Consider the following 14,959-nt stretch of genomic DNA (forward strand, 5'->3'; position numbering starts at 1 on the left):
TCCCGTATGTCATTCATTTCAATGAGCCGGCCGGAGTGAAACGTTCGGTCCGGTCGGCTCATTTTTGCGCCGTATGCGCTTTTACAACCGGACCTAAAACTGTGATCAACCACGGTTTGAGGTCCGGTTGTAAAAGCGCATACGATGAGCCGACCGGACCGAACGTTTCACTCCGGCCGGCTCATTGAAATGAATGACATACGGGAGCGCATACGAAGGCATACGGGAGCGCGAGGTTTTAGCTCCCCCCTGCCGTATGCGCTCCCGTATGGGAGAAAACGTAGTGTGAACCCAGCCTTAACCCTTTAGATGCTGCAATCAAAGTTGATCGCGGCCTCTAAACCGGGAGAATACACTGCCGGTTAGCTCAACTAAGCTGTTCGGGACTGCCGCAATGGCATACAAGTAAAAATAATTCCAAAGTCCAAAATTGCGTATTTTTAGTAACTTCATATACCCTAAAAAATTTGAAAAAAAGTGATCAAAAAGTCAGATCAAAACAAAAATGGTACCGATAAAAACTTTAACTCACGGTGCAAAAAATGAGCCCTCATACCACCCCATATACGGAAAAATAAAAAAGTTACAGGGGTCAGAAAAGGACAATTTTAAACATACAAATTTTGATGCATGTAGTTATAATTTTTTTTAAAGTAGTAAAATAAAGAAAAATCTATATAAATTGGGTAGCGTTGTAACCGTATGGACCTACAGAATAAATATATATCGTGTCAATTATATGAAAAGTGCCCTGCGTAAAATCGGAATCCCCCTAAAGTTACAAAATTGTGTTTTTTTTTTCCAATTTTCTCCACAAATATTTTTTTCTGGGTTCACTGTAAATTATGTGGTGAAATGATTGATGTCATAATAAAGTACAACAATTGGTGGTGCAAAATTAAAAGCGTTATGATTTTTAGAAGGTGATGAGGAAAAAACGAGTGCAAAAACGGAAAAACCCGTGGTCCTTAAGGGGTTAAAGGGGTGCTCCGCTGCCCCCGCGTTCAGAATATTTTATTCCGAACGCTGGGTGTGGGCAGCGGGGGTTGTGAAGTAATGGCCACGCCCCCTCGTGACTTCACGCCACGCCCTTCAATGCAAATCTATGAGGGGGCGTGGTCGTGACGTCGCGACCCCCACCGCCTACACCCAGCATTCTAAATGAACGCCGGGTGCTGCACATAGATCGTGGGGGTACCAGCTGTGGGACCTCCGCGAACAGACATCTTATCCCCTATCCTTTGGCTAGGGGATACAATGTCTAGGGGCGGAGTACCCCTTTAAAGGGAATCTCTCAATCCGCAGAAAATCAGGCTGTTGGCTCAGTACGGAGCCTCCTACCTCAAGGCTCAAAATCTGTCATGGAAGGATGGGTTGGGGGGGGGGGAAATGTACAGAGGCTAAGACTGCAGCCTGCTATATCTGTGTTCACTATTTTATTGAAGAAATCTATGACGGAATTTACAAGAAAATATAGAAACAAGAGATTTTTATCATGAGTGCTTGCCCAAACGGGTGTTATGTTCCATTTGAACTAACCCGCCCATGAATGATTAACCCCCACTCCCCTCATCACATCGCTCGTGTAACCGTATGGCAGCTGGTATATTTACTGACATTTTTTTTTCCTCATGTAAATGGAAATCCTTTTTTTTTTTTTTTCTTTGGCATAATTTCAGTAACTTGTCATTAATTTCCAGGTATTAAAGGAAAAGAAGGTCGCCAAGCTGCAAGAAACAGCGACTATGCTGTGCCAAAATTCAAACACTTAAAAAAACTTCTTTTAGCCCATGGCCATTTGTACTATGTCAGGATAGCGCACCTTGTACAGTATTTCTTTTATAAGGTAAGAGCTTTATTTAGCCATTACTCATTTCATGCTAGAAAAAAAACAAACATCAGGTAATGCAAAGATCATCCAGGATATAGATTTTTTTTATTTGATTTTTTATTTGATTTTTTTAATCCGGGGTGTTTCATTAGACTGGCTCTGAGATGGCATGGTTTCTATCTGTAGACATCAGTGATTGGTTTAAAGGGGTACTCATTTTTTTTTTTTAAATCAATTGATGCCAGAAAGTTAAACAGATTTGTAAATGACTTCTATTTAAAAATCTTAATCCTTCCAGCACTTATCAGCTGCTGTATGCTCCACAGGAAGTTCTTTTCTTTTTGAATTTATTTTTTGTCTGACCACAGTGTTGACACCTCTGTCCATATCAGGAACTGTCCAGAGTAGGAGAAAATCCCCATAGCAAACCTTTCCTGCTCTGGACAGTTCCTGACATGGACAGAGGTGTCAGCAGAGAGCACTGTGGTCAGACAGAAAGGACATTCAAAAAGAAAGAACTTCCTCAGGAGTATACAGCAGCTGATAAGTACTGGAAGGATTAAGATTTTTAAATAGAAGTATTTTACAAATCTGTTCAACTTTCTGGCATCAGTTGATTTTAAAAAAAGTTTTCCAGCGGAGTACCCCTTTAATGGCAGCAGCACCTTCTATTAGGCTCTGTTCACATTTTGAGACTGTTATTGATGGCTCATGGTGCTTGTGTGAACACTGGCTTCTTTATCATCATGCATGGCTCTGTACTTTGAATACGGCCTGTACCCGATTTCATTAAAGTCAATAGACGAGCTCCAATCCAAATTAATATTTGCTTCACCTTCTTTGCAGAACCTGTGTTTCATCCTGCCACAGTTTTTATACCAGTTCTTTTGTGGGTTTTCACAACAGGTAAGTATTCAGTTCTGTATAATATCTATGGTAGAATGTCTTTCTCCTGTCCACGTGGTTCATTGTAGGAAATGGCTCTGTACACAAAGGTTAAGCATGGCGGCAGGATGTGGTAATGGCTGTACTCGGACAGGGTGTGCTCCGTGTATCTTGTATAGGTGTGGCTTTAGTTTGGTACGTGCCTTCTCTGCAGACTTTATGTACTAATGTGAAAGTTGTAAAACGTCACAGTAGACATGAAGGATTAGATATTAGGCTGATGTTATTCTGTCACTACAGAATATATTCTGTGCCTGGAAACCCCTTTTAGGATCCTTACACAAATTGTGCGCCAATAGTTCCTGAGATGTTACCTGTAGACCTGCAATAGCCTTTCCAGTTGTTGTTTTTCTTAGGTTGAACACTTATTCCTCAAAAGCCTTCATAAATAAGTATGCATGTCATCCGCCATTCATGTGTGTATATATTGTTATGGAAATTAAGCAGCTGTTGTCTAATTCTGGCAGTAGTCTGTCTTCTTAGGGACAGTTCACACTGCAGAAATTCCTACAAGGAATTTCCTGCCTGAATTTCCTCAGTAGATCCGGGGCCCTCACAGTGCACCACAATCGGAGCTTATGTCTGTGGCAGCACGGTCAGAGACATAAATGCCGTCTAATAGACTAAAGTGCAGTCCTGTCCTTTTCCAGGTAGATTTCGTTCAAAGAATGAACATGTTCGGCAGTGTAAACGGTACAGCAGCCTCCCGGGCTGCTGCAAACGGAATCCTTCTGGAATTTCCGTAGTGTGAACAAATGGTCATCTTCACCCAGTGTCAGTCCTCGGTTCAGGATGATGTGTATAACAAAGAGGACTTCAGAAAGAGACAGGATCTCCCGGCGCTGATCGGCACAAGAGGAGCAGGACAACAGAGCCTTCAGGTGAGTATCTTTATTGTTCTAGCATGCGCAGCGAAACGTGTTGCATGCTGGAACAATAAAGAAGCCTTCAGGTGAGTATCTTTATTGTTCTAGCATGCGCAGCGAAACGTGTTGCATGCTGGAACAATAAAGAAGCCTTCAGGTGAGTATCTTTATTGTTCTAGCATGCGCAGCGAAACTTGTTGCATGCTGGAACAATAAAGAAGCCTTCAGGTGAGTATCTTTATTGTTCTAGCATGCGCAGCGAAACGTGTTGCATGTTGGAACAATAAAGAAGCCTTCAGGTGAGTATCTTTATTGTTCCAGCATGCAACGCGTTTCGCTGCGCATGCGCAGCGAAACACGTTGCATGCTGGAACAATAAAGATACTCACCTGAAGGCTCTGTTGTCCTGCTCCACTTGTTACGATCAACGCCGGGAGATCCTATCTCTTTAATGAAGTCCTCTTTGCTATACACATATTCCGACAGGACGGCTACAAATGGAACTTGTTTAATATGCGCTTCACATTGTTGTGTATGTTACACACCCAACTTTGGTAAGTGGCTGTCTTCTTCCTCCCTCCGCTTGGATTCCTGCACTTGAGAGCGCCTTCTCCCCTTTCTCTCCTCTCAGTTCAGGATGAGGAATTGTTAAGTGAAATCCCAACACTGTACCGCTGCTTCACCCTATACCTGTGATACAGGCTGCACGGACCCACAACAAGTTGGCGCACTGACACCACTGGGTCTCGACAGATCCCATTGACTTGAATGGAGTCTGTCAGAGATCCAATATTTTACAGGAGTTGAGGAAAACAATACAGCACTCACTATTTTTCCTCCACTACAATTCACAGTTTTTCCTGTGAGTTTTTCATCATACTCAGAGTGTTTATTCTTTTTTGTCGGGAACACGCCCCCTTTTTGTGATAACCATACCCATTTTGACGGGTTTAAAAAACACTCGGAGTGATGATATCTTTTGTCGGGTTGTGCGGCCAAATTTGTGTCGCATGGGCTATGCGACACAAATTTGGTCGCACAACCCGACAAAAAAAGTCGGGTTGACATTAGTAAATGAGGGCTAATAAGGGCACAAGGCTTGTTAAACTAGCACTGATCTGGTTGATCACTGCTTGCATCAGGCCATGCTCTGCCCACCTCACACCACTCCAATGGTGTCAGTCATCAAGAGAGATTGCCTCCAGGCCTTGACAGTTCATTACGGCTTGTTCACACTGACGTTGTGCTCCGGAAAATGGAGCTTAATCGGAATTTTTCTTCACTAAAACCCGACAGCTCTGAGCTGTGTGAAAATTACTGAAAACCGAGTGAATCCTACCCCCATCATGGAACAGGGTCTGTTCCATGTTGGGGGTAGTAGCACAGGGGCAAAGGGATTGATCGCATCGGGTGTCACTTCTGAGATCCGATCAAAAGCTATTAAGCAGGGGAGCGGGCGGCATTCTCCGCTCCCCAGCGATGTGCGATGTATTTTACTTTCATTTTCAAGTTCCCTGCTGGGATCCCTGAATAGCCCGTACTGAAGAGCCAATCAGGGATCCCTGCGAGCTGCGGGGGGGGGAAAGATATATAGAATCGCTGGGGTTTTTGTATATGTCCCCACAGCTTCTATATATCTTGCCCCCTGCTGCGCTATATGTCTTGTCCCCCGCCGCGCTATTGTATACCTCCCGCAACGCATGTGTACACATACATATATATATATATATATATATATATATATATATATATATATATACACACACCCGCATATCGCTATTATATACCCCCCGCAGCACGTGTAGATATATATTATATATGCCCCGCACAACGCATCTGTATACATATGCCTCTGAAGCGCTGTTCATGACTAATGCAGTGGTCTCCAACTTGCGGACCTCCAGATATTTCAAAACTACAGCGACCAACGGCTGTCCGGGCATTCTGGGAGTTGTAGTTTTGCAACATCTGGAGGTTCGCAGGTTGGAGACCACTGCGCTTCAGAGGCATATGTGTATAGAAGCGAAGTGGGGACAAGACATATAGCGTTATCTGGTCCCCACTTCGCTACAATACATAATCCTTAGCAAACACCAGAGCTGCCCCATCGCCTCCCCCATCCCCGGTGTTATAATTACCTGTTCCCGACCCGGGGTCCACGATCATTCTGGGTTCGGCGCTGTTGCTGTGCGCTGTCACTGTGCTCACTGACTAGTGACGTCCCCAACACTCAGTGACCACAGTGACAGCGCACAGCAACCGCTCCGAACCCAGAATGATCGTGGACCCCGGGTCGGGAACAGGTAATTATAACACCGAGGATGGGGGAGGCGATGTGGCAGCTCTGGTGTTTGCTGAGGATTATGTATTGTAGCGAAGTGGGGACCAGATAACGCTATATGTCTTGTCCCCACTTCGCTTCTATATACATATGCCTCTGAAGCGCAGTGGTCTCCAACCTGCGGGCCTCCAGATGTTGCAAAACTACAACTCCCAGAATGCCCGGACAGCCAACGGCTGTCCGGGCATGCTGGGAGTTGTAGTTTTGAAACATCTGGAGGTCCACAAGTTGGAAACCACTGCATTAGTCATTAATAGCGCTTCAGAGGCATACATATATAGATGCGCGGTGCGGGGCATATATAATATATATCTACATGCGCTGCGGGGGGTGTATAATAGCGCTATGCAGGGGGGGATATAAATATATGTACACATGCGCTGCGGGGGGTATATGATAGAGCTGTGCGGGGGACATATATATATATATATATATATATATATATATATATATATGTGCTGCTAGGGGCATGTGATTGCGCTGTGTGGGGGGCATATATACAAATTACCCTGTGACACAATTTCCAACCAGTGCGACACATTAGTAAATCAGGGAGAAAAATACCCGGAGTAAATCAAGAAACACCTCCGAGATAAACCCGACACTCTTAGTAAATGAGGGCCATTGTGTACCTGTGTACCGCTGGATTTCTTAGACAATCCTACAATTTCTGTTAGTAGAACAAGATAGCAAGTTTTCTTTGTAATACAGAGTAACATAGTTTATAAGGGTAAGGGTGGGTTCACACTTCAGTTTTGACGATGTGGTCACCGGTTTCGGCTTGGGGGAGTGAAATCCAGGCGCTCCCTTATCCCAGCCGGACCCGACCACCGTCTCGTTCATTTGAATGAGCCGACCTGATTCAGATAGTGACTCCAGTCGGCTCATTTTTGCCCGTATCCGGTTTTGTGAACGGACCTAAAACCGTGGTATGCTCGGGTTTTAGGTCTGGTCACAAAACCTAATACAGGGCAAAAAAAATATGACTCCTTCAAATAAATGAGATACGGGCTGGGATACAGGAGCATCCGGTTTCCACTCCCCCCCCCCAGCCTGATCTGGTGACCGTATTTAAAGGGGTAATCCGGTGGGAAACTTTTTTTTAAATCAACTGGTGCCAGAAAGTTAAACAGATTTGTAAATTACTTCTATTAAAAAAATCTTAATCCTTCCAGTACTTATTAGCTGCTGAATACTACAGAGGAAATTATTTTCTTTTTGGAACACAGAGCTCTCTGCTGACATCATGAGCACAGTGCTCTCTACTGACATCTCTGTCCATTTTAAAAACTATCCAGAGTAGGCGGAAATTCCCATAGCAAACATATGCTGCTCTGGACAGTTCCTAAAATGGACAGAGATGTCATCAGAGAGCACTGAGGTCATGATGTCAGCAGAGAGCTCTGTGTTCCAAAAAGAAAACAATTTCCTCTGTAGTATTCAGCAGCTAATAAATACTGGAATGATTAAGCTTTTTTAATATAAGTAATTTACAAATCTGTTTATCTTTCTGGTACCAGTTGATTTTAAAAAAATAAATAAAAAAAAGTTTTCCACCGGAGTACCCCTTTAAAACGTAGTGTGAACCCACCGTAAGGCTGAAAAGAGATATATGTCCATCCAGTTCAGCCCTGAGCACTAAAGGCTGAACTGGATGGACAGGCATCTGGTGCCCAGTAATTTGCAATCCTTAGCATAAAGAAAATGTTAAATAAATATCTTTTGTATTTCTTTTGTTTTGTAGCCACTTTATGATGCTGCATACCTGACCATGTACAACATCTGCTTTACCTCTCTACCCATCCTGGCTTATAGTCTGTTGGAGCAACACATCAGCATTGAAACTCTAATAGCCAATCCCAAGTTATATATGTAAGTATAGTACTCCATTTGTAGAACTATTTAGAATGTGCTTCTGTCTAGAGGCTACTTTTACACTGGGCATACTATCACTAATGCTATATCAATAAATGTTCATCTGGAGGCTTTACCCACTGTGGTGTGCAGATGACCATAGCTAGCACCCTCTATGATCAGTTCCTTAGACTACACTGTAGGGAAGATTACACAGAAACCACTGAAATAAATGTCTGCACAATGTACAAACACTAGTGATCTTCCAGTGTGCCTCCAGCTGTTGAAAAAATACAACTTCCAGCAGGCTGGGAATTGTAGTTTTGCAACTGGTTGTGAAGCACTGCTCCAGATCTAGAACTGTGCTTTCTGATCTGTATAGTTGGTTTAAAACATCTTTAAAGTCTATAGCATCTATAAACGCTTTGTTTCCACCTAAAGGCTGACTCTTGGTTTCAAAAATAAAAAAATAAAGCTAGGAACCCAGCTGGAATCCTAGACGTTTATTTTTGGACAGTCCATAAAGAAAATGAAAGCATGCACTCCCCACACTGATTAAATAGCTGGTCATCTTCTTGGATCTTTATTCAATCCGGGATCGCAAGGTACACAGCTAGTCGAGCGTTACAAACAACGGGGACACAGGAGGGTGACAGACAACAGACGGTTTCTCGTCTCACAGATGCTTCTTCCAGAATAGCACCGCACACTTGACAAGCACTCACCTTTTGCTCCACCACTGAGAACAAGGCTAGCAGTGCCTAGTGACTTTATATCTCCTCTTACTACACACATGTGGACGTTTATTTTTGGTTAAAGCTGACCTGTCTGTAAAATGCTCATTTTTTCTAGACTACATAATATAAGAGGAGCAATAATATACTTAATAGCAGAAGCAGCTCAGAAAATAATCAGTGTATTTATTTTAATAAAGGAGAACATTTCAATGACAGATCTGCTTGAAAGGACATATGAGACCTAGTGATCTTCTAATTTCACTGTCCTGCCCAGAAAGCAATTTTTACACTTTGGGGTTATTATCCTGTAATTATTGAAGCCTCAATCTGGCATTTTTTTTTGTATGAATATTACTCACACACATTATCTGAGATATGTGTGCATCATGTCCTTTATTACGTTCTTCATGTTGTTTTAGCCCCGCTAGTAATCGCAAAAGTCAGTCACATAGTCTGTAGACCAGTCTGTTCCTTTAGTTTTATGTAAGATCTCTTGTCCGTTTCACAGTAAGGGCAGGTTTACATGGGGCGCATCTGCAGCATATTTCTTCTAGCAGAATTACGCAAGCGCTGCATTACCATTAATGTGTGGGCAGATGGACTCTCTTACCCTGGATACCTCCGGGTGGTGATTCCTCTATGTGAACATACACATAATTGTATCAAACCAAGAGAGTATGATGAAACACTTTATAATGGTCATTAATGCAAGGATTTACCGTATATACTCGAGTATAAGCCGAGTTTTTCAGCACGATTTTTCTCAGCTTATACTCGAGTAAACAAAAAAACGTTTCTTGCTTTAGCTGTGAGGGGATGGTCCCGGCCGTCCATCTCTGCCTGTCAATCCCGCCAGGCCTTCGTCATCTTCCAGACCCCCCTTTTGTTTGTTTTCTACTCACCTCCCCTCGGTGGGAAGGAAGGGTGAGCTGGTCCGGGCCGTCCATATTTGACCACCTATGCTGCAGGGACCGTCCGGTGGGGAGGGTTAGTCGTTCCAGGCTGTCCATCTTCACCGGGAGGCCCTCTTGTCCTCTCCAGTCCGGCCCCGAACTATCGACGCTGCTGGGACGTTCATGCGCAGGGACGTCACGGACGTCTGCTGCGCACGGACGTCCCTGCGCGTCGTCGTCAAGGCAACGTCACTAGTCCGGGGCCGTGCTGGAGCAGAGAAGAGGGCCTCCCGGTGAAGATGGACAGCCTGGAACGACTAACCCTCCCCACCGGACGGTCACTGCAGCATAGGTGGTCGAATATGGATGGCCCGGACCAGCTCACCCTTCCTTCCCACCGAGGGGAGGTGAGTATAAAACAAACGGGGGGTCAAGATAATGTCGAAGGCCGCAGTGGTTTTCAACCTGCGGACCTCCAGATGTTTCAAAACTACAACTCCCAGCATGCCCGGACAGTCGATAGCTGTCCGGGCATGCTGGAAGTTGTAGTTTTGCAACATCTGGAGGTCCGCAGGTTGAAGACCACTGAGAAGGGATTGACAGGCGGTGAAGATGACGAGGGGGATGATGACGGGGGTCATAATGACGGGGGTCTGGATGATGACAGGGGGGATGATGTATTTCCCACCCTAGGCTTATAGTCGAGTCAATAACTTTTCCTGGGTTTTTGGGGTGAAATTAGGGGCCTCTGCTTATATTCGGGATGGCTTATACTCGAGTATATACGGTAGTAGGATTTGCAGCTCTTACTGTGCCTTTCTAGACACTTTGACATCTAATGAGTAAAACTGACTTTTTCACCTTTGCAGGAGAATATCTGATAACGCAATGCTGCAGTGGTTACCTTTCCTATATTGGACTGCATTGGGAGCTTTTGAAGGGCTTGTATTTTTCTTTGGAGTTTATTTCCTGTTCCAAAATCCTTCATTGGATGGCAATGGTCAGGTACAGTATATTAATGTCATTTATTTACTTTTAGCTTTTACCCAACGATAGGTATATAGGTTAAATACGTTATATATAATATGCATTTTTTTATACTTTATTCTATACCAAAATGACAGATGTAGTCTGATATCTATATACAATTATACATATTTGTCTTGTCAATATACTTTTGACATATGTGATGTAAAATGGAATAAAATATTCATGTGATTTCATGCCTTTAGTTTTGTTTTTTTGTTGTTGAGACATTTTACATTTCCCTTCCTGTTCCTATTTTAATGTTTGCATCCAGGTCATGACCGCTTTTGGTAAGCATCTTTTTTTGACTTTGTGCAATATCGTTAGACCCAGTTATTGCATTTATATACCTTTTATAGTCATTGGCATTGAACATACTCAGATTCAATGGCCACAAGATATTACAAGCTATAGGTGTGTGCTAATGTTCTACCAAAATTGTATATTCTTACTGGTATTTTACTATTCAGACCGCAAACAAAAAGCTTTGTGATTTAAGACTCTGTTCACATTAGCATTAAAGGGGTACTCCGGCGCTTTGACATCTTATCCCCTATCCAAAGGATAGGGGATAAGATGCCTGAACGCGGGGGTCCCGCCACTGGATCTTGCATGCTGCACCCTGTTAAAATCAGTCCCCGGAGCAAACACAGCCGTCACGCCCCCTCCCATAGGCTTGCATTGAGGGGGCGGAGCGTGACGTCACACGGGGGCGGAGCCGGACATCACAATGCTACGGCCCCGTGAATGACAGTAATCAGACCCGGAGCATGTTCGCTCCGGGGACTGATTTTAACTGGGTGCGGCGTGCAAGATCACGGGGGTCCCCAGCGGCGCAAATATTGCAAATGGACATTCCGCAAATATTCTGCAGTGTGAACATAACCTAAAGAAGACCTGTCAGCAAGAAAACAAGGGTATTAATAATCCTATGGTTAGAGCTTTCCAGCACTGAGATATAAGCCTCTCTGTTAATTTGTAAAAGAGGCTCTAGTGTCCGCAGGACGTTCCCTGGCATGTCAGGTTTAGCCCATCTGATTTTAGTCACAGTCCCTATGGGGGAAATCTGATTGGTTGCTATTGGCAACTGGTCGACTTTTCCTCTTCACAAGTTTTGTGATTGACATTGGGCACATAGATGGTGAATAAATGCCGATGGGCTGGGTGAACCTGGGCTCTTTCCATCCTAGGGACACCCCCTGGGCACTTAGGCCTTGTTTACTTATTGCCATAAAGGATTATACATCATAGCTGGAAAGTATAGAGGTAAAATAAGTATTATGGTATTGTAGTAGTAGTAGTAGGCTTGCTGGATCATTTAAAGGGGTATTCCGGACAAAAAATGTTTATCCCCTATCCAAAGGATAAGGGGATAAGATGTCTGATCGTGGGGGGCCCGCTGCTGAGACCCCACCCCCGATCTCAGTGCAGCAGCCTGCATTCTATGCCGATGCTGAATCTCTGGTTTCAGAAACCTCCGGGTTTCTGGGACTGGGGATGTGACGTCACGTCCCCTCCATTTATGTCTATGGGAGGGGGCGTGACGGCCGTGTTAGTAATACACGGTCCACTTTATCATCTCTTTATGTGAATGGCAGTATTATCATTTAGTTATTATCTGTTAACCGAGCAGAGCTTTTCAGACAAGAACAGGAACAGGGCTCAGCCGTTCTGTCTGTCACTGTGACTTGTCAGAACTTTCTAAATATAATCGGTATCCTTTAAGGTGACCATAGAAACCTAACACATTTTGCAGCTTTCATTTTGTGATCTGGAAATTTGGCTGTAAAGCTTGGTGGTTGGTTGGTTGCTATTTTTGACTCTCCCTTTTTTATGAATTCTGGATGCGTAAGTAGTTTTCTAGGCATTTATGTAAAGACTAGCAGTTCCTTGCTTCTGCTCAGTGTTTGCTTGCAGCTGCAAAGGTCTTAAATCTTATTTAATTTTGTTCCTTTTGTAGCTTTTGACCTCCTGCTCACAAGTTATAAAAAAAGAAAATCTATAAAAATATGACTTTGCTCTGTGTAGTGGAAAGAACCACAAAATGTGCTTTTCGTATTAGAGAATAGATTTGCATGCAGTTTATGTATTTATCAGGCCTCATTACACTGTTTTGGTTACTGTGTTCTGGCTAAGTTAGTAAAACAACTTCTGGGTCAAATGTTAACCTGCGATTAATGGATGATGCATACCTACTGGAATTTGATATTTAGTCCAGAATCCTAAATGTAGTCTTTTTAATAGAGGTGACTGTGGACCCCACATATGCTAGATCATATTAAGATTTTTTTTTTTAGCAAAGTAAACACCTTGAACTCTTTATCATGTTACTCAAACCATACCTGAATAATTTTTGCCATGTGACCAGGGTATTATCCTGCTAAAAGAAGGCACTGCTATTGAGGACATCATGATGGGATGTACTTGGTCTGCAGCAATGTTTAGGTAGATGGTACATGTCACGTGAAATAAAGAACTCAATGATTCTCAATAGAACATTGCCCAGAGCATTATGCTCTGCCAGCTTACCATCTTTGGGCCAGGCCAACTTTTTCCATTGCTCCATGGTCCAGTTCTAATGCTCACTGTAGGTTCTCTAAGTGGTGGAAAATGATCAGTTTGGGCACATTGACTCTCTCATAACCAAACTTTTTGTCAGTGAGTGCCACAATAGACATTTTGTTGAATCAAATCACAGAAGTTAGCCTTTGTTTCCCGTGCCTATTGTTTAGCATTGGATTTATTTTTTTAAACCACTGGGGTGTAATGAAGAAAATGGTGCGTGCCTTACGGCCGAATGTGACCACACAACTAATTAAATAGGAAGAGTAAGCAGACCCGCGCCATACTATTGTGCACACCCGCTCCATACTATTGGTTCCTGGAGGGGGGATGTGCAGCACCATTTTCTTCACTACAGACCCATTGTAGTCCATGGGTGGCAGACCACGATTTTCAGTCTGTGTCAAAAATCTGACCTGCTGAGAAAAGGACCAGATTGTAGTCACTAGCAGATTACGATCGGGTCCGCAGCCCCGTAATAGTTGATGGCTCCGTATCTGTCAGTACCTGTCCCTGCACAGATATGATTTCGGGCGATTTGAGCTTCTGAAATCGTATCTGTGCAGTGGACACTCAAATCGTGATGTAAATCCAGCCTTATTTTTCCATCTACAGACCCATATAAAGGCTTGTTTTTTTTGCGGGACCAACTGTACTTTGTAATGACACCTTTCATTTTTCCATAACTTTTGCTCCAAAACAAAGAAAAAAAATTAAATTGAAAAAAAAAAAAAAAACATGCAAATCACATTTTGATGCTTTAGGTCAGCCTCATTACACGAATACCAAATGTGTTTAGTTTCCGTCATGTTTTACTAACTAAATATATATTTTTTTTAACTTTAAAAAAAAATTCTGACCCCTATAACATTTTTATTTTTCTGTATACTGGCCTGTATGAGGGCTAAGTTTTTTGGGGCCGTAATCTGCTGTTTGTATTGGTACCATTTTGGTATTTATCGGACTTTCTGAACACTTTTTTTTCTGGGATATGATGTTAAAATAAAAAAAAATATAAAAAAAATAAAAAACAATTCTGTGATTTGTTAATTTTTTACTTTAACACCATTGACCGTATATAATGTTATATTTTAATAGTTCAGACAATTACGCACGCTAATACCAAATATGTTTGTTTTTATCATGTTTACATATTTGTTATATGGAAAACGGGTGAAGGGGGGTAATATGAACTTTTAATATAGAAGGGGTTAGTGGGTATGTTTTTTAAAACTTATTAAACAGATCCAAGGGGGTAGCCATGGATGCAGAGGTAAGTCTTCCGGCTACCTCCATGGTGGATATCCCTCCCCCCCTGCCAGTGGGGGAGGGGGGATACACCCCACTAGACTACCAGGGATGATGACAGCGACGATCTAAAGGGTTAATAGCCGGCTACACTATTAGCGGCGTCCCCCAGCTACTAAAATCACCCAGGGACCGCCGGGTATGGAGTGGGCACGAGTCATGAGCCCGCTCCATACTCCCTGATCGCCTACATTATAAAAATAAAGGGGGAAATCAGTCCGGACCTGGTTGCCTGACACAGGACTAAATGTATGAAAAATTCACCGGCCTGGCGCCCGGAACTACATGTCCCGGACATCGGGCAAAAGGATTTACACATCCCTGTAGTCAGATGTGTGGCAGTAGAGATTGTAGTGAACAGCTAAGGAAATCTGTACTCCCCACTTCTCAGCCCGATCTCTCCGCTCTCTCAGTTTGGATACAGTTTGCTACATCCCGTTGTGAGAGCACAGAGATCGGGGTGTAATGAAATGTGTCCAGGAAGCTGCTGCCAAATACTCAGCACTGTGATGCTGTACACCTCCCCGCAGCAACCAGTAGTATGGGGCAGGTGTGCGTGGCTCAGCCACTCAGTGGCGTTGCGGACTTTGCACCAT

At 43.3% G+C, this 14,959-nt stretch overlaps 1 protein-coding gene across 6 annotated transcripts in view; it reads left to right on the forward strand.

Moving 5' to 3' along the window:
* Positions 1–14,959, forward strand: part of ATP11C (ATPase phospholipid transporting 11C) — a 190,750-nt gene that overhangs the window by 158,304 nt on the left and 17,487 nt on the right. For all 6 annotated transcript variants that reach the window (XM_056540795.1, XM_056540791.1, XM_056540793.1 and 3 more), the window contains 4 exons: positions 1,701–1,846; positions 2,678–2,737; positions 7,728–7,855; positions 10,337–10,472. In XM_056540795.1, coding sequence (XP_056396770.1) covers positions 1,701–1,846; positions 2,678–2,737; positions 7,728–7,855; positions 10,337–10,472 — 470 coding nt within the window. The remainder of the gene's footprint in view (positions 1–1,700; positions 1,847–2,677; positions 2,738–7,727; positions 7,856–10,336; positions 10,473–14,959) is intronic.

Source organism: Hyla sarda, chromosome 9 (genome assembly GCF_029499605.1).
Source record: "Hyla sarda isolate aHylSar1 chromosome 9, aHylSar1.hap1, whole genome shotgun sequence".
Taxonomy (NCBI): domain Eukaryota; kingdom Metazoa; phylum Chordata; class Amphibia; order Anura; family Hylidae; genus Hyla; species Hyla sarda.